Genomic DNA, 20,691 nt, shown 5'->3' with positions numbered 1-20,691 from the left:
AACAATGTTAAATCTAAGATGCGTGACCCTACGTGTTATCAGGGTCTGTGATATGGTGTAATATTGAAGCCCTAAAAAAATTGAGCTTCAAAATGATCATGAAGTGCCTCAAAAAAAAATTAAAATCTTTGAGTGACTGTTTATACCATACTCGTAAAAACTGTTAGGAAAACAAATTTTTGTTAATTTCAATTTCCAATCATAAATATCTTGATATTCAGACAGGCAATCGGCTTGCAAAAGTCATGGGATTCCTGACTGACCTAAAGGTTTATAATTATCATTGCAGCATGAGCTAAATCCAGGATTTTATTTCAGAATCTAAAACAAAGTTACCGAATCCCTTTACATCAAAATAAAACAATGTGATATAAAGCGTCTCTTCGAAGACCAAGTAAAGGTTATAAAGTGAACTTGATTAACATCAATCACAATCATAAAATCTTTACCTTCGCATTTAAAAAAAGATATGTACTACATGTACGTACCCATGTACACTGTCAAATAGTGTTTTATCTTGCTTACGGTAATTAAAAAAAAAGTGAAACGTCAGGTGTGGACTAAAACACCTATCATGTGCATAACACATACAGACTTCATGCATAAACTGAAAAGCCAAGGGATTTGTTTCCACGATCCATTGCCAATGAAGTGTTCAAATATAATTTTTGAAAAGAGAAAACATTTCACAAAAATATTGTTACAAATTTGTTAGCAACTAGGTATGCATGGCAACAAAATACGAACATCAAGGACACCTTTAAGCATTTTTACAGCCCTTGCAGTACCATTTTCCTTTAGGTACTGTCTTTCGTTTCGGAACAATACATCGTAGATGAACCCATTCATATTTGCACTTTGCACCATCACAGCCGACCATTACATTGTCCGGACTGTCGTCATTTTGGTCGTATGGCTCCTGGCAGTAGCAGAACAGAGTATCTCCATCCATCTTTTTCACATCTTCTTTGCTCTTCCTTATTTCTACTACCCGGGTTACAAGTTCACATATAATGTTCGCTCTCCAAAACTTCTCAAGCTTTGAGACAACAGCATGTACATAAAAATCATTATATTGCACTTGGTTAATCATGAGTTCGTTCCCTACTTTGATAATAAATGTACAGTAATCAACATTGTAAACACGCATCTGCATCTGAACTTGATCGTAATAGCGATGTCCATACTTAAGGTTGGAGTTCGCATCTAGGCAGCAGTACTCGCTCTTGAGGTATTCCTCTCTTGACATGCTTCTTGCAGAGTAGGGGCACTTAATTTCTATCACTCCTTTTCCGTGGCAGCTGCACTCCACAAGTCCATCGGCGCTTGCCCCAAGCCAGTGACGCTCTGCATCCAGTCGTAGTCCAGTGTGAGTGATCTTTATGTCATTGTGGCTGCATGTTCGAGAATATTCCTCAAGTACATGAGATTCGTTATCCCTACCATACTTCAGGGAAGCAGTGTTGATTGGGGCTATGTTGGGGTTTGTTATACTGAGGAGAACTGACTTTGCTGGGTTATCTTGATTTGTGTGGAGGACATCGTACACGCGTGATGCAGTGATTCGGCCAGCTCTCTGGTCATGCCAGACCACGCTGTCCGCTTGTTTTTCTGTGGCCTTCTCGATCTCGACGATCTCTTCCTTTGATATGGTGATCTGATGAAGGTCTGTGAATTTCTGTGGTTGGAGTTCAGTGCTTTGCGTGTAGTAGGAACGGAGTGGAGCTGGGAGTGGAGCTGGGAGTTTACGTTGGGGTGTCATGGCTGGGTTCCTTTTAAATAGGTGGCAAGGAAGTCCCTCAAACAAACTAAGTCCCACCGGTTTCTTGTCGGTTTCCATGAGAGAAGAAATAAAAGCATCTTCTTCGTCCTTGGTGCAGTGAGACCACTTCCTTTTCTTAACACTGTCCTTTTTGATGCTGTCCTTTGCCTTCTCCTTGTAAAACTTAATGTTCCTAATCTTTGCTGGTTCAACATTTGACACGAACCTATTGTTCCACTGGCAGGCAACATCAGTACAAGCTTGTGTCGTATATCCTAGACGTACTGCTGCCTCAACTTTGAAGAGTACTGCTGCAACATGACTGCACGACTCCCCCAGTCCCGCCATACACGTACAGTGAGCTGCAACAACCTGTCCGGTATTATCGGTTGCCACCCAGGGACTGTGGGCAGCGTCATTCAAGCGCTGAGACGGTTTGACAGCTGCGCTGAAGATGATAAACCCCTTGGACGTGACCTGATGATAAACAGTCTGCACCCAGCCTGATTGAAATTGTTGGTGCGCCTCCAAGCTGCGGTAGTTTTTCATCGTGGCATGTGAGAATGGCCCTGCAAAAGAAAGGGGAAAAAAGAATTTAAAAGAAAGAAAAGAGAAATAAGCATACTGCCTATAAATTGAAGACAAAGTAACAAAGTATGATTTGTGTAATATTGATTTGAGGAATTATTATCAAACGGATAGAAAATATTATAATAGACTCTATGCACTTTCTCACAGGATTCACGGCAAACCATGGAGCTATAAGTTAAGAGCTCCATCCCCCGCCCCCCACACCGGAGTCGGAGGGACCGCATGCGTGTTCCCAAAATGTCCAGTACATGCACCAAAGTCCGGCTTGTAGTACACAAAAATCCAGCCCGTATTGGCTTTACACACCGGATGTGCAAACTGAAGCACAATACAATTGCATACCGTACCGATGGTCAGGTGCGGGCGCGCGTGTGTTAAGTTGGCGCCTGTAATCTTAGTTTATGGACGCTTAATAAAAAAACATGAAAAACACTTGCTAAAATGGATCTAGAATCTATTTCTGATTTAGAAAAAATTAAAAAATTTTGGCGGCCATCTTGAAAGATAGCCCGACTGTCAGGGAAAATGTACCGAGCGGCCATTTTGAGGAAAAAAAAGGGCCTCCTTCCTTTTTTTTTCGAAAAAACATTTGGCCTAACTGAACACACGCGCGCGCCCGCAAACCACCATCGGTACGGTATGCAATTGTATTGTGCTGCAGTGTAAGTCTTTGTTTTAGGAAAAATACTCCAAAAAAAATCAGAAAATTGTCACAAAACAGGTACCAAACATCGACTTTTAAATCATAACCATTATTTGGACATTTGATGAATATTTAATTCATTTGGGTATCTTCACGCCGGAGTTTCGGGTCAATCAAAGTTTGGATAGAGATCTAGACTTCTGAACTAGCGCCATAGCAGGTCACGGTGTTTCAAACTAAGTTGATGTTTCTAGTACTTTCTGTACTTTAGTTCAACCTAAGATTTACAAAGACATCTAGATAATCTAGTCTAGATTTCGGGTGCCTACAATTTTTAGTACAAAATGTAAATTTGCCTTTGCCAGTTTGGGCTAGAAATTAGAATTAGAAAAGTGGCCCTTGCCCTTTCTTACTCGTCTCTAACTTTAGTCTTACTAGGGTGTCTGAACGATTTTTCAATTTTCAATTTGGGATCGTTTTTCACCATTTTTGTTTGATATTGGAATAAAAAATGTAATCAGAATAGTCTAATACCTTTCAAATTTCAAGACTCACCGATGTTTCTATCAAAAGATACAGCCCCTCAAAAATTGTGCAATATTCATAGCATTTTGGTCAGAATGGACAGAAAAGTGGTTCACGCAGAGTTATAATTTCTGCTCAAAAGCTGCACAGCTAATGCACAGCACGATATGCAAAGTGTGGAGCAAGGGTATTTTCAAACTGTTGTAACAAATGATCCCTTGGGACTAGAGAAAAAATAAGTGCATGGATATATTCTTTACAGCTGGCCCAACTTATCCCTCGGGGGAGCAGTTCGTGAAATTGGTAAATCTCCGAGTTACCATGGAAACGATGTTTAAATCGCTGTTTTGAGCAAGATATTTTTAGAATTCCGGGGGTGGCCCCCTATGGGGAATATGGAGAAAAACCTGCTCTTTCATATGACACCACATTTATTGAGTTTCACCTTCAGGATCATTTGTTATAAATTATATTATTTTTCATAAAACCATTGACCAATTTTGCTTGGTCGCGCAATGCATGTAGACCACATAGGGATGTGTGCAATCTCTATAATATGGGAAAGATTTTAGCACACAACATCGGATGCGCGATCAGACACCCTAGTCTTACTCTTACTCTTACTACAATAAATCGGGTTAAATCATGGATTCAGTGGGGCTTGTGACTAATACGTAGAGAATATCATCAAACAATTCATTCAAGATAAATCCCTCCAAGATCCAATATAGACTAGATCTAGATCTAGAAAAAAATCTAATGTAGACTACTAATACTACTAGTCTACTTAGACTAGACATTCAACTTACCGTGGCTTTCAACTAAGTAGCAGTAGACATCGGCATATTCAATGCGCGGCCAAGCCTTTGGATCATCTATCCAAACATCTGCTGGATGCTTGTAAGGGCATTTTTCCAGGCCAACGGAGTCCAACTTTACTTTGTAACGGTGCCTTGCATCGTAACTGAGCTGTTCCGTGTAGTTGAATGACATTTTGAGCTAGAAAAATGAACGCAATTACACTGGTAATACTGATCTCGATATAGCTATAGCGTGTAGACCTACGTGTATTTGTATTCACCTAGCGCAGACGATGTTTTCACCGCGACAAAATGGCGGCGACCGTGGGAAACCGGAAGTGACGTAAAAGTTGCGTCCCCCTATGGCGTCTAAATTCTAAAGGTTCATAATGTTCACATAGTTTCTTTGGCATCCCACTGCTATGCAGCTTAATTCCACAACACACTGTTTGAAATGATTTTCCAGAATTCATGACGGTTTACAAATTGTCAAACAGAATGCACGTTCACCAGAATAATGCCCGCACTCACAACTGCGCGCTATCCCATTTACTTACTGTACAGTAAATTGCAATTCCTTACACAGCACCAATGCATATATCCAACCAAAACATTATCACGTGTATTTTCTTACTTCAAAAGGCATAACGGAGGTAAAAAACAAATATGTTATTTACCTTGTTCTGATGCTCTTTTGGTTGTCCATATGTTTCCCTTGTAAGGTTACGAAAAGTTGGTGTATCACTCATTTTGATAATTCTGGGACGCCGTGATCGCAGAAGATCGGCAGCCAGTTCATGAGGCAGGTAAACAATTTTTCGATGAGGTCATACTATAATACCGGATTGCTGTAAATACCTTTTTGCAGCGCATCAGCGAAAACTAGATATTTCGCTGAGCTTCTTCCTACGCGTGCACCTAACGTAAGCCATTTAAATTTGAGAATCATCGAACAAAATAATCCTTTTCACCGAAGTACACGTGTGACATTGTTGCTGTTCATCTATAATTCTCAAGAAATTTCATCTCTAACCAAAAATGGGTTTCGGTGATCTAAAGAAAAGTGGTGGGCAAGCTGCCCTTAATGATTTCCTTTCGGATCGCAGTTACATTGAAGGGTAATATTTTAAGAAATCATTATTTTTTGACGTTACAAGATTTCTTGTATTTTCTCTCACTCAGGCCTCAGCTTGCAGCTCCGCGCCGGATGAGTAGGCAGGCCTACGGCCATTGACGGCCTACTCAAGTCTCTGTAAGTGTATTAACAGTAAAACCCCGCGCCCGCTTGACTGCTCGGCCCGGCGCGGCCCCGCCCATCTGCCCATCAGACGTTGCGAGGGATCCTAACATGTACTAGATCTAGACTAGATGTAGCTCACTTAAAATAATCATGTTGCATGTGAACCAAGTTTATAAGAGTAAGACTTTAAATTACAATTTTGAGCTGTAATTGTTTGCAAATGAATCAAATTCAGTATTTTTATAATTTTAGGATAACTTATGAAATTATGGAAATAAATCTTGGCTGCCGTGCGAGGGAATATTAGCCTAGACCTAGACCTAGACCGAATTTTCTGTCTCTTTCGTTCGTTAATAGCATCTGATTTAATTTGGGTAGGGTCGGCTCTCTTTTTTAAACTTTCTCCCCCAATTTTCAATAGTTAGATCTAATTTTGGTTTGGTAACCTGAAACCCGCAGAGCGTTGATGAAAAAAAAACGTCTGCGAAAATGCAGATGATCCTTATTTTTGAGGACGCATTTTGTCTGTGTTTATTAGAATATCCTCATTCTCGGACCAGCACGCCCTTAATATTTGTACTTGTAGGCTGCCTAACCAGAGACTAAGGTCGTAATTTCAAAGTGATGTCATTATTATATTGGAACTGGCTTTACCTTTACTCCAAATACCTGAAGAATTCGGAGGCAGCAGCCAAGCTTCAAGTTTTAAATACTCAGTTCTTGTACAGCGCATAATACATTATGAAATCACTAATGCACTGACCCTAGTTTTAGCTCCGGCAGCCGTTATCAGTGCACAGTGCATTTCAAGGAATAATCCTACCAGCTACCCATTTATCTCACCCGAGTCGAGTGTGGATTAATATTTTGCCAAAGGATATAACTTACGTGCCGCGGCGGGACTTGAATAGCGGACCTTGTGGTCCACAATCTGGTGACATATCCACTCTACCACGACACCTCTACCATATACTTCAGTAATGAAGACAAAGTAGAAAAAGATAACAAGGGGAATATGGTAAAAAAGGAAGATGGTCAGATGGAGACAAACTGAGGACAGAATCAACGAAGAAGGGGGAGGCTAATAAGAGAGAAAGGGGTTTCCTGGGGGCTGTTACACAAAACCGATGATGTTTGTATCTTTGCCGCGACCTACGTGTCAGGAAATGAAAGTGGACAACCTATTGGGCTGTTTCACAAAACTATAATAAGCTACAAATTCATGATTCCAATACTACAGGCGAAATAAAGTAGTCTTAACCATTGGTGATTTTGAGGCTCAATTTCACTCAAAAAGGATGAAAAAGAAGGGAAAAAAAGGGAATAGGATGAAAAAGAAACAGGTGATTGTAGTTTTTCAGTAAAGCACTATTTAAATTCACATTGATATTTAATGCCATTCTTACTCTTCCAACTACCAAAAGACGTTAAAAGACGGGAGTTGCTGCTACCTTGTTTGGTGCTCATCAATAGGGGATAGAGCAACGTCGATCTGGCGCTGCTCAGTGGCTGCCGGGCTCACGATCAATTGGGCAAGAAGAATTTCCATTTTCGGTTGAATAAAATTTGGAGTGGACTTGAAAAGATTCTTACATGTATTATTATTATTATTATTATTATTATTATAACTTGTCTCTCCCCGAATCCCAGGTACACAGCATCTCAAGCCGATGTAGTCATCTTCAAAGCCATGAGCGGGGCCCCAGCTGCTGAGCTCTTCAATGCACTCAGATGGTACAACCAAGTCAAGTCATACTCTTCCACATTTACCAGGTATGTAGCTGCTTTATAGGGAAAAAATACTTTAAAAATTTGGGGGGCTACTTTTCAAGCTTGCTTTCATGAAAATTACACTCTTAATTTGTTTTGCAATGAACTCTATGCAAATTTTGGGGGCTCCTTTATTACTTTCGGGGCTCTTTTGGGCATTTCAGGGGCTAATTCGCCCCGAGCCCCCGTGTATTTTTTTCACTGCTGCTTTATTACAGTCAAAGTCAATATTACAGTTAAAGTCAATTACTGCTGCTTTATTACTGCTTTTTGTTACAGTCAAACCTGCATTAGTGACCACTTTTCTGCAACTTAGACCACATTTTTTGTTTCCCATGAAAATGGTTTCCCATTGCAGGGAAAAAATTAATATTTATTTTTCGGGGGCTACTTTTCAACCTTGCCTGCATGAAAATAACATTCTAAAATTTGTTTTGCATTGAACTCTATGCAAATTTTCGGGGGCTATTTCGCCCTGAGCCCCGTGTATTTTGTTCACTGTCCCATTGAATCATGTACTAAAGGAACTTGTCTATAAAGACCACCTGTCTACGAAGACCCATTTTTGTGTTTCCCTTGGGCAGTCGCTATAGACAGGTTTGACTGTATTATCAAGTATTTGGTGTCGCCTATGCTGTGGAGGAGAAAATCGCACTCAAAATCAATAGCAAATAAGTTGCGAAGTCTACTTAAAGGGAGTGGGTGGTCAGTTTCCATGTGCAGAAGGCCATATTTCGCTGACACCAGAGTTGGTGGAAATACCATTAATGGGTGAAAAAGTCTGCACACAGCAAACCCGTAGTCCTATCAAGAAATTCCCCCTAGTCTCTCAAAGAGTTTTCAGGTGAGGGGAACGTACATGTAAGATAATGACCTCACCAAATGGGGGAATGGGAGGAAAATGCAAAGAATTACTTAAAGGGACTTTGTAACATTGTTCAGATTAGAGATAGTGGTGCTTAGGTAGTGACTTCAATGCTAGATGTACGATTTAAGATAATCTGAAAATTTGAGTAAAAACGGACCATTATTCATGGTACAAATTGAGAAAAACGGATCTGATCAATTCCTTAATTCTCCCAACTATATTATTACAATTTAATTGCATATTAGCAATTTTTTTAAGCAATAAAATGGCTTTATATTCCATTCCAGACATTTAAGTGTTGACAGATTTTGTTAGGGATGATAGACTAAAAATTGAAGTCCATTAAATCATGACAATTTTGCACTGTATTTGGAGAACACAATTTATCATTCAATATGGAAAAAAAATGGAGTCAAAATATAAATCGATTCTCGAGATATTAATTTTGTAATATTTTTATTTAGGGGTATTTCCTGAAGTTTTTGCATAGGAAATTACAATGTAAGCATGGCACCGAGTGTAATTTAAGTACATAGTAAAAAGTACATACCTCAACATTGCAAGCATTGTTTGATGTGCCATATCTCAAAAAATATATCTTGTTTCTCATTGAAATTTCAACAGAACTTTTCTTCATTATATTCTTTTATCAACATTTTTAAGAGAAACCTTGAAATTAAATATATTGTTGCCATGGAAACAAAACAAAGAAAATAAGAAAATATTTATAAAGTAATATACCGGTATTTACTTTCCAGATCAAATTGCTACTCAAAACACTTTGCATTCCAAGATAATGGCAGGGACATCTTTCCACAACATTTTTAAAATTAAAATATAAGGTTGCCATGGCAACAAACAAAGAAAAACAAAGAAAAAGGAAGATTTAAAAAAAAAAAATATCACAGAAAAAATGTTTCCTGATAAAATTTAAGGATCGATTTGAGGATCTGGAGGATCGCTTATTTTCAAGTAAAGATTTTCAAATAATCAGCGATACAAATATAAGATGATATTTCAATGTAAACTTGGATTAAAATTCTGGCAGTCATGGTGGAAAAATATATGAATTCCAAGTACATGTAAAATTGCTTTTTGATAAAGGAAAACAAATATGGTAAATGTCCAGAAAACCTCTTGTAATGTTACAAATGTATCAGGAGAATAACACCTGTATATTTACAATTACAGCTGAGTCACTAGAATTGCTCATTTCTACGTAATTTCCCTCGAAACAGTGTTTAGTTTCCCTTGAAACATTGTTTTAATAATTTCTTGCATTTTATCTTTTTTAAAGAGGGAGTTTGTACACTTTGAAGAAGAGCCACATGCCGGCGCTTACAATGGAAATTTCCAAGTGCGCGCACGTGGCCATTGCGGCTTGATGATAACATCACTCTTTTCTTTTATTTATACTTCCTCCCGGCATTTCACTCGTACCCACATTCAACATTTCAACTTTTTTTTCTATAATAAATACTGAGTTATTGCTTTAATAATGGAGTCTTTAATTATGAAAAACTTATATTCAACGTTTGTAGTCGATCAAAATTCTCAATTTATCCATGGAAAGTAGTTTCTAGCTGCAAATATTTCGTTCGGTCCGTACGTGTTCAGCACAGAATCACCAGGGGTTGAGGGCGAGTGTCAAGACTTACGGTTGTTCAGTCTTGGGTAGTATACATCGGAAGTTTGTGATTATCTGTAGATGATCCTGAATGAATTTCCCTTAGATTTTTGGCTCAAAGATAGCTTGGATATCACTTATAAATATACTAACATTGACTTTTGCAAAAAGTTCATTTTTATAAGAAAAAGATCGCTATAAATTGGAACTTTTTTTTACTGCTCAAATATATTAACAGTATGGGGTAGGCAAAAAAGTCAACGCGCATGGTCAACTTTTTTAAGTTTCATGAATGGCATGTCCAAATTTGGGCATTGTGTGACCCCGGGATCACCTCCAGATTTCGATGTAAACATGTGCAGTTTTTCAGAGAGTCACAGAAAAGCAGTGCCATGGCTGCAGCAATGCCTTTCAAACGCTTGCAAAGGGCCAATGGGCGAATTAGAGCTCATCTTTACTGCCATATTTTGATTGATTCTACAATTCTACTTGTGAAGAAAATGCTTCCAATATTGGAATACAACTTTAATCTACGGTAATTATTTATCAATTAGTTCTTTCCTGCTAATTTTGATTTTTAATGAATTTTTAAAGATTGCATGTTTTTATTTCGACTACAATCACCGTTGGCTCGTACGCACATTGATGGCTCGATTTCAGGATTGCAGCGCGAGCGTCTGACATCCCTAATTTTGTATAGCCTGTTATATGTCTTTTTTTAAAGGTGAATTTGGAAGAAAGTGATGAAAATATGCATGTTTGCTATTGTTGGAATGCTTATGACATAAGAAATACAAATACATTGATTGACAGAAATTTGCATGTGTTGTTAAATTATTATTAGACTTAGAAAGATCAAAAGTGTAAGCAGAGGAACCCGGAAGCGTTGATATTCTCCTTCGTGACGTAGTATATGTGACGTATTTCCGTGGACTGTTCCTAAACCCGGAAGTACAACGTATTCTTTCAATGTAAAAATGTACACAAACATGCATTTTGTTAGTAGATTTTGCAATTTTTGTGATATTTAATGAAGTGTTTTATCGAATTTACAATAAAGTAATAAACATTCTTTCAATTATATAAGCATTGGTTACTTCCCGATGTTTGGTTTCCTTGAAATATTGACGTTTGGTACTGTAAAATTGATCGTCTTGCAGATCCTGACACACCGGCTTCGCCTATATTGTTTTGATAATTAGCGTAACTTGAATTTCGCGGCACGGGGAGAACTCGCGATAGCTCAGCTCAGCCGTTCGTAGTGCAGTCTTCACCGCAGTGGGTGAACACTGCACTACGAACGGCTGAGCTGAGCTGCAATTGCAGCGTGACATTTTTTGGAGATAAAGTTGTTTTTCTCGGGTTATAAATTAGCTGAAACGTCTGTCATTCGAACAAATTAAGCAATGAGACCGCGATCAGAATGCAGGTGAGCTAAAACGGTTGTTTATAACTTGGCTTGTAATTACTACTGATCTAGATGAAATGTCTCGGTGCTGATCGAAACAAAAACTCAGCAGAAAGACGGCGCGGTAGTGCGGTACTATTTCTTCGCCATGCATGTTGAATCGACGATATACAACAGGGAAGAATCGTCGGGGTAGGACGAAGAATCACCCCCTTTTCCCCATCGAAGACTAATTCTTCAAATTATAATTTCAACTGGCCAGCCAGATGCTCAGAGAAGTTGAGCAACCTAGTAAAGTCAAAATTGTAATTAGTCCCTTCGCATATTTTGAGATAATGTCGCCCCACCCGCTGTTTGAATGTTTCTCTATGCACTCGCCGAAGCTCGGCGTCGGAGCTTCCTGGAGTAGGCCTAGCTGGCAGATTGAACTCCCGCATCACGATTCGATCAGCGTTTACATTTTCGTCGTCTTTAATTCGCCCAATTCGACATCATCTTCACTTATATACCATCATCACTGCTACTAACTTCTTCTTCATCATACTCCAAGATCATTTCGAGTTCATCTGAGCTGTTTTATGTCATTTTTACTGATGATTAATATCCCGATATAACGTCTATACTTTCACTCTGATATGTACACTGCAGTGCTATCTGATTGCGAATAGAATGCGCGCGGTGACCGGGTTGTGAGTAGTCCACGGAATGACGTCACATGCCCAAATCTCCTAATGGTATCGTAGTCGAAATTCTCTCAGAAAAACTTGATTCTCGTAACTTCATTCCATTATATCTCCTTCCCCTTATGTTTATTGACAATGAACTTATAAACAAAAATGAAGAACTGAAAATAACCATTCTAACGATACCTAATTCAATATGAATGGAATTCACCTTTAATGGAAAAATGGTGGGGAGAATTTACTGTTAATCACTGTTAGAGGGTGTCATACATCGACTCCTTCAAAGAAAACCATAGATATCTTCGTGGTTTGAGAATTTTTCCAGGATTTTTTGCATGTCAGAGGGTTAGTATGTACAGTAGAAGGAATATAGTAAGTAACATTTTATACAAAAATGAAGCAATTTTTTCATCAACCTTCAACAATGTCACCAAGTCACTTTAATGGCTGATTTGTGTACAATCCTTGGTTCAAGTCTTGCTTTTCATTTTTCATGAGCAAATACACAATTGAACGATTTGAGTAAGTAGGATCTTGTGTCTTTACCACTCTATTTTCAAACCAGCCTTCCTGGGGTAGCCAAAGCTCTCGGTGACTATGGCCCTGCAGGCACCCCAGCTGCTGCCAAGAAACCTGCCGGAGATGACGATGATGATGATGATGATTTTGACTGCTTTGGATCAGATGAGGAGGAGGAAGCGGTGAGTCAATTTTTTTCTTGTACAAACGCTTCAAGTGTCATTCCTCTTGCAGTGTACATGTATGTTTTTAAAAATTGGATGGCAGGGAAAAAAATAATATTTATTTTTCGGGGGCTACTTTTCAACCTCGCCTACATGAAAATAACATTCTAAAATTTGTTTTGCATTGAACTCTTTGCAAATTTAAGGGGGCTCTTTTCTGATTTTCGGGGCCCTTTTTGGAATTTCGGGGGCTATTTCACCCTGAGCCCCATGTATCAAAATGGTATCTGTGGAAGGTGTCTTTGACTTATCTGAAAAGACAAGACAGCTTTTTTCACTATTTATCATTCCACGACTTTTATTACCGTCTGTGTGACATGATTACCGTATTAGAAATACAAATAATGTATCTATAAAGTCAGTCTTACCTCTTGGAAATCAGGGTTGGAAAAAATATTAAATCACTTAATCATTTTGTAATGTATATATTTGTTTAGGAAGTATTAAATAAATCTAACTTTTTCTGAGATTTAAGAACGCAAAAATGTATGTCATGTATGTTTTTGTCATGTTCCCTTCTTTTTTTAAATTCAGAAACCAGCTCCTAAAACCAAAATCGAGGTGAAGAAACCAAAGAGTAAGTAAAGATCCCGATTTGTAGTTTCCAAAGCAAGTTATCAAAATGACCAGTACTGACTTGAGTCCAGGTTTAAAGCCTACCAATCACTGAAAAGAAAAATATTTTGTGCGTAAGTTAAGTGTGCCATGATTTGTGAGCTCATAATCTGTATAATAATGCTCCCTGAAATGGATTGCTCTTCAAATGTTCTCATATGCGAGATACGAAAATTAGCTGAGAATTTGGGACACTTGTTTGTGCAGCTCCATACACCCATTTGTGTGCACAGTTAAACTTCACAAGACCGAGTCCATTTCTTAGCTTTAGGGACTTTTAGATTCTGCATGACGAGAACGTGGACTGCCCTTTTAAGGCAATGTGACGTCACTGCAAGTGCCTTAAAAGGACTTTACATTGCCTTGAAAGGCAGTCCACGTTCTCATTGTGCAGAATCTAAAAGTCCCTATTTTCATGATTCCAGTACCTCACAGAAATGACAGAATATACCAATTCATCATTTTTTCCAATTGCTGCCCAGCAGTTTCTTTCATAACGAAACGGTCTGACCAGGGCTTACATGTACGTGTATCTTTCTTTGAGAAAAGGTCTAGGAAGTTCAACAATTTATTGTATTCAAGTTTCAAGTTTTATTGTCCATACCCAATACTACAGAAATTCGTTTTCTGCTAACATTACACGCAATGTAGGTGCTCAGAGCCAGAAAGTCACATGTTGTTATAGCCTTACAGTAGGGACTTTTAGATTCGCGTGGACTGATACGTGTGACGCCCATTCAAGGCAGTGCATTAAAGGGACGTCGATCGTAGCAATCCACGTTGTCGTTGTGCAAATCTAAAAGTCCCTAATAAGCACAATTCTAGCTCTCAGCAGTCACAACTAAATAATATGAAATAATAATAATCTTTAGTAACATCATATGCATTCATGAACAAGTATGATAGTTCTTGGTAATTTGAGACCTTGTTATCTGATATCATTCTAAAATTGCTTTTGATGATTAAATGATATAAGTTACTCTGTTCACATTGATGTGTATTTTATATGTATTGTAATTTGTTGGGTTATTTGCACTTTTTTGTTTTGTTTAATATGTAATTGTTTCAGTCCATTTTGTTTGTTATAGCGCTTAGAGACTTCGGTGGTAAGCGCTTTATGAGTTACGTTTTTATTATTATTATTACGCTTACAGAGGTTGTCATCGCCAAATCCAGCGTTCTCTTTGACGTGAAGCCCGAAGATGACGAGACGGATCTCGGTGACATCGAAAAAGCGGTTCGTGCGATAGTGAAAGATGGACTTCATTGGGGTGCATGTGAGTGATCTTTTTTTTTTTGTCTCTGCCCTTCTTTTTTTTCTGTGCCACAAATCTGAATCTGAATCTGAAATGATACAGCTCAACACTCCTGGGGGGTGTTACACAAAGATTCTAGTTTGAACTTATCTTTAAGTTGGTCTTAACAATTGGAAAACCGTTAGCATCTATGAAAATATTTGATGAAAGTTATTTTAAAAGGCATAAAATGTTGATTCAAACCATTCATATTTTCTATTATCAAGGGGATTTCATGTTCTTGATGTGGAATTTATAAAACGTCTAAAACGTTATAATTACTTGAATACATTTTTTTTAAGGGCTACAAATGGCTCTCCATAATGTTTAGGTCCAACTTAGAGTTAAGTTCTACTTAGTATCTTCTGAAACACCCCCCTGTTGGAGTAAAATGAGTTGGACTGGGTGTGTTCATAAAATTGTAGAATAATTCCATAGATAATACTGTTACACATGAGCCTTGAATACGTCGGGATCTTGATTGTTAACTATGGATCGTGGTTAATAGTTCCAGTCTGTAGGTATTTTCGGAAGGAAGGACAATTTACAAGAATCTTTGTATGAACTGATTTCAATAGAAGACTTATTGTGTGATCTCCTGGGGAGTGTTTCACAAAGAGTAAGATCGACTTTAAGTTGGACTTAACTACGGCAGGCTATTCATGCAACTGGATGTTCTTGCCATTATGATCTTTAGAAACTTACTTTTTCTTCAATAATGAACTATCAACCATGTAAATTCTGTAGATTTGTGACCATGAATTGTACGTCCCTTGAGAGACCAATGCCAGTAAATGGTGAGAGAAAACAGTGGCAGGAACAGCCTGCCATAATAGTTAGTCTAACTTAAAGTTGATCTTAGTCTTTATGAAACATTCCCATGCACCTACATGTACCTGTGCCAAAGAATATCATGTAACCTTCTGTTGATCGTCTATACAGCGCTAATCGGTGAAGATTCGTACCTGTAGTATATTTTGGAATTATTTAAAGTTAATATCTTATTCTTCAGATATCTTCCAGGAAAATTGTAAGCCTTTCTATCTTTAAAATTCCACCTTTTCTCTCTAGCTAAACGTGTCCCGATCTGCTATGGAATCGAGAAACTCCAAGTTCTGTGCACAGTTGAAGATGAAAAGGTAGGTGGTACTTCACGTGTTAAAGATCAGGGCCTTGTTCCATAAGACTTGGGAGTGTCGTGGTCGAGTAGTTTGAGGCGCTTGACTGGAGACGCGAAGGTCGAGGGTTCGAATACCGACACGGCACTACTATCCTTTGGCAAGATATTTACCTGCACTTTCTACTCTCCACCCAGGTGTTAAATGGGTACCCAGTAGGATGCAAAAGTTCATGTAGTTGGACGAGCAAGTGTGCGCTTGTAAAATGGTGACTGGCTGGAATGCTCCCCAGGGAGTGGAAAATGTGCACACATTGTGTGCGGGTAAGCCTGAATCCAATGACCGGGGTAATAATATATCTGTACAGCACTTAGGCACATTGTTGGATCGATGTATTGAGCGCTATATAAACACAAAATATTATTATTATTATTATCAACAACTAGTTACAATAAGTGTTATAAGCTACTGAAATCGTGGTTTTTGATTGGCTAGGAGCAAATTTGTCATAGAAATTAAGCGTTTGTTATTGATGACAAGTTTTATGAAATGGGGCCCAGGAATTAGATGACGGGTTAAAGAATCTAGCCAATGGCAAACGTATATTCAGTCACTTGTTTGAATGTAATTCAAAACATGTGTATGTTTTAAATCTCTTCCATCACTGCCTGGCAATGCTATGTTAGGGGAGCAGTATGCAAGTTACGTGCAACGCTATGCAAGTCCTGTGCTGCACCCTTAATCTGGCATGTACAACGTCAAGGCGCAATGAAATACACTTAGATGTAGTTTGATCATTTTGGCAATGATGTACATGAGACGTCACAAAGTTGCCATTTTGTCTTGAATTGATTAATAGTTTTCAAATTTGAATCTTCCTAATTGTTCCATTGGATTTTACTCATACTTTCACTGATCTGCTTCTCCAATTCCTTGAAATGCTGATCCCAGCTGCCGGAGGTAAAGCTAGGGTAATCATTTCCAAAGCCCTTTGCAAGCACATAGAGACGTTGTTATACGAATGATGCATGAGCATGACTTCATTATCGCACTCGAGTTGAGGCTGTGTGTATATATCACACATGACCGCGCATTACCAATCATTTGATTAGGATCTGGGAGTGAGTTGTATAATTCATAATGTATTACGCGCTATACAAGAACTGAACATTATTATTATTAATTGTTCAGCTTATATTCAAACTAACTTCATATCAGGGTAGACTTCCCCTTTCAGCCATAGGTTCAGAAAGAATACACCTGGCCCATTGCTATCTGCTCACGAAGCCTGTCCCTTCTTTTCTCTCTACGCAGGTCAGTGTCGATGCGCTACAAGAAGAGATAGAGGAGTTTGACACCGTCCAGTCAGTCGACATCGCAGCATTCAACAAGGTCTAAGGTCACCGTGTGTCTTCATCTCATGCCCACTCCATCTCGGCACATGTACGTTGATTGACCGACAGCGATAAGCGGTCCCAGAGAAAGCAAGATCTGAAAACTCACCAGGCATACATGTTCCTGTGCAAGAGTACAAGTTGATACACCTGTAGTCAGTAAAAAAAATTTTTTTTAAAGATTCACCACCCGATATACACTGAGAACCAAATCTGTTGGCATCATTATCATTATCATCATCATCATCATTCGGGGTGCATTTTCCCACGCTGAGGGGTTGAACTTTTCATCTCCCTTATTGCCGCTCTCAAAGCCTTCTAGTCATCAGCTTCCACCCGGGAGAGGCCGGATGCTTTCATACCTTGTGTCTTGTAGTAACAGCTGACATCTATCTTTCCATTCCTTCTCTTCTAAGCATCATTTGAAGGGCTGGTTAGTACTCGGTGGAGCAGAGTGACATCATTCTTTTATGAAACAGCAAAGCTTTTATCTGCAACTTGGCTTGGGGTGGATGAATTTGAAATATCTATGAAATATCCTCAGCCATCTTCTGGGGGATATGCCTTTTATTTGTAAACCACTTTGAGAGAGTTACAACATCAAGCTATGATGCTCCCTGTGGCTTCAATCATATCTTCAAAACCTCAAGGAATCTTTGTGTAATTGCATCAATGTGTACTGAAGGAAGATTCCATGCAATGGGTCTCTGATGACATATGACTTTTATCCACAATCGTAGATCAAAAAGAAAAATCTTCTTGGTATGACCATTGACTAACTGTTTCCTTTTGAATCTGAAAATCAGTCATAATGGGTATCAACAGTATTTTCTTTTCTGGATAAATTATTAAAGTGATTGATTGCAGGTACTTTATTTGTCAAACAAACTAAATTTACATTTTGCCAATTCAAATTTGATTGTAATTTAATCATGTGGTGAATTACATCATTCCAGTACAGTGTACATGACTTGCCAGAATGGATGCTTTTAATTTGTATCAACACGTTTGACGGAACGGTATAGATTTCAATAAAACGTTTGCTGAGATGGAACTTCTTTTATTGCTGAAACTTTTGTAATTCTTGCATTGGTCTGTATACCTTGTAGGTATAGATCCTTATTTTATTATTTTACTTGGCATTCACTGTTCACAAACACAGGGCAGGAATAATAATCAATGTTACAGTCAAAGATCTACATTAATATTTCAGTCCAGAATTTACTATAATAGCTCTTCTTCCCCCTACCCCCCCCCCCCCTGCAATAAAAGGGGCGAGTTAACAAATACCAAAACTACGAAACATATTATTTTGCTATATTTAACTCTTTTTCTATAACAAAGTCAAAGAAATTGGACCATATCTTTCGTGTACCGTAAAGCTTAACAATCCTGTACGTACGGTAGGGTTTAAAAATCCACATTTTAATTAATTTCAAATATTCCAGAATCTAGATACACATCAACAAGCTGTAGTCAAGCATGCACACTGCTTAATTCAATCCACACAAAAAAAAAATGCTCAGAAATATGAATTTTAAGGATATTTGCCCTTCAAACTGGAATGAATCTCCTCCAGTATACCAGCATATAATGTAATAATAATAATAATATTTAGCTTTTATATAGCGCTTAATACAAAGGTATCTAAGCGCTTTACATGTAAACATGTGTTTATAATATGCACAAGGTGAAAAGTTGTGAGAATAAGCGATTGAAATTACAAAAGACCACATTGCTGCCGGGTACTCTGAAGTAACGGTTGCTGCAATATGAGGTCGCATTTTTTTTTTCAAGTATTGGTAGTTTCAAAATTATCAGGGGTGGGTAGGGGCTACTCATTTATACCAGGGGTTCTCATGCATATTAAAGCCCGTCTGTACTAGTTTGACCAGGGGGATTAGACCACCCAGCATGGTCACTGACGGGTGGCTATGTCATCAACTTAGCTCTCAATTCACATAAGAAAAGAGAATCGTGGGGGACCAACGGGCACCGCTTAGGCATTGTTTTCTATATATAGGGAGCAAGTAGTACAGTGGGGCTTAAAACATTAAATAAATAATTTTGTAATGAAAATTTGATGAGAAGATTAGATGTACTGAAAGAGTGTTACATTTCAAAGTTGAACATACCGAGAGGAAACGTGAGTTGCTATGACATAAAAAGATATCAACGTCTCTTAGGAGTTCAGGGAGATGTACTAGGGGAAGTTTTCCGGAACTGATATGCCTAAAACTATTATTAAAGGTGTTCAATGAAGCACTTTAAAGAGAAGGTTGAGTTCTGGGAAGAGGTGAACAATATTTTGTGAGCGTTATCATTGTTATTATGCAAGTGTGGAAGAACATCAGATAAAACATGTTACCTGAAAAGCATGGCTCTTCAAATGCCTTCATATTCTAAATATGTCATGTAACATCGTAAAAATCGGGACGGATTTTTACGCCACTTGTTCGTGTAGTCCCAAATACATCTTTCTGTGTACAGTGTTTGTGACTTTACCAAGACTTGGCCAAATTTCTTATCATTTTGATAATTCCAGAACCTTGCAATACACACAATTACTTATATGCTAGATGATCAACCTATTCTGGTCGATTCCACACCGTTTCTTTCACAATGCAATCACATGACCAGAACTCAACTTCATCTTTAAAGATTCATTCGAAAATGTTAGTGATTTTAAGGAAAAACATTATGTTGAGTTAATACATAGGGAGCAGGAGAGTGAGAAACAGAGCAAGAGAACAGAAGGGACAATATGAACACGAGAGAGAGAGAGAGAGAGAAAGAGGGGGGCATCAGCTGGGGGGGTAAGAGGACATTTTTTTTTTTTTTTGGTCTCCAAATTTGAAAATTTGACATTTTGCTCCGTTGGGGGGGGGGTAAGGTCACCTTTCTTAGGTTAGCCATGGGGGGATTTTTTTTTTTTTTTTTTTTTTTTTTTAATAATTAAAAAAAAAAAAAAAAAATCCAAAGGGGGGGGGGGGGGGGTTTAGGGATTTTTTAGGAGGGTTTACACACATAAAAATACCAAAGGAGGGGGGTTTAACCCCCCAAACACCCCCCCCCCCTCCCTGCGTACGCGCCTGTGTACACATGTGTTTATAATATGCACAAGGTGAAAAGTTGTGAGAATAGGCGATTGAAATTACAAATGACCACATTGCTGCCGCGTACTATGAAGTAACGGTTGCTGCAATACGAGTTCAGATTTTTTTTCAACAAGACCTCCCTCCCCTCCCGTTTAACCCAGGTGATACATGTATATGGGAGTACAGTTTAACCTTTATACCTGCAAATAGGGAGAACTACAAAGCTACCCACTCCAGAACCCACCCACCCTCCCCCTCCCCTCCCATCTGCCTTCCTTCCGCCTTCTCTCTCTCTCTCTCTCTATCTCTCCCTCTCTCTCTCTCTCTCTCTCTCTCTTTGATATACATGATTCAATGTTTATGTTATTGATTGAATTCTCGACATGTAGACAGAAGAAATGTCACAATGTATGGCGAGAATGAAAAAAATGGGACATGGTTTACATATTACAGTTTCATAATCCTGTGGATATATATATATACAATTTGATTTTATCCCGTTCAAAGTAAA

General features: G+C 38.4%; 3 protein-coding genes across 3 annotated transcripts in view; 1 reads left to right on the top strand and 2 right to left on the bottom strand.

Moving 5' to 3' along the window:
• LOC585593 (DNA-directed RNA polymerase I subunit RPA2) overlaps positions 1-5,289 on the bottom strand; it is a 39,027-nt gene extending 33,738 nt beyond the window's left edge. Inside the window, exon 1 of the mRNA XM_030990346.1 lies at positions 4,999-5,289. Within this exon, the coding sequence (XP_030846206.1) occupies positions 4,999-5,070 (72 nt within the window). The 5' untranslated portion in view covers positions 5,071-5,289. The remainder of the gene's footprint in view (positions 1-4,998) is intronic.
• LOC100888604 lies at positions 367-4,673 on the bottom strand. The gene is made up of 2 exons (XM_003730072.3): positions 4,331-4,673; positions 367-2,331 (listed from the first exon to the last, which is right to left on the bottom strand). The coding sequence occupies exons 1-2, from the start codon at positions 4,512-4,514 to the stop codon at positions 761-763; spliced, it is 1,755 nt and encodes a 584-aa protein (XP_003730120.1). The 5' UTR covers positions 4,515-4,673; the 3' UTR covers positions 367-760.
• A 16-nt stretch (positions 5,290-5,305) lies between the features above and the next one.
• Positions 5,306-17,349, top strand: eef1Bb (translation elongation factor 1B beta subunit). Its single transcript, NM_001124760.1, is given in 7 exon segments — positions 5,306-5,439; positions 7,212-7,334; positions 12,483-12,618; positions 13,195-13,237; positions 14,430-14,552; positions 15,642-15,709; positions 17,003-17,349. Coding segments are annotated over 7 exon segments (657 nt in total). The 5' UTR covers positions 5,306-5,359; the 3' UTR covers positions 17,087-17,349.
• Positions 17,350-20,691: the final 3,342 nt, after the last annotated feature.

The sequence above is a fragment of the Strongylocentrotus purpuratus genome, unplaced genomic scaffold (genome assembly GCF_000002235.5).
Source record: "Strongylocentrotus purpuratus isolate Spur 01 unplaced genomic scaffold, Spur_5.0 spur5_scaffold_19, whole genome shotgun sequence".
Lineage (NCBI taxonomy): Eukaryota > Metazoa > Echinodermata > Echinoidea > Camarodonta > Strongylocentrotidae > Strongylocentrotus > Strongylocentrotus purpuratus.
This window is presented reverse-complemented; position numbering and strand designations above follow the sequence as displayed.

Bases quoted from the DNA above. Each gene is read 5' to 3' on its own strand.
- LOC100888604 (XM_003730072.3), bottom strand. From the start codon at position 4,514: ATGTCATTCAACTACACGGAACAGCTCAGTTACGATGCAAGGCACCGT. The intron at 2,332-4,330 runs GTAAGTTGAATG...TTTCTTTTGCAG, and splicing joins CTACTTAGTTGAAAGCCACG to GGCCATTCTCACATGCCACG.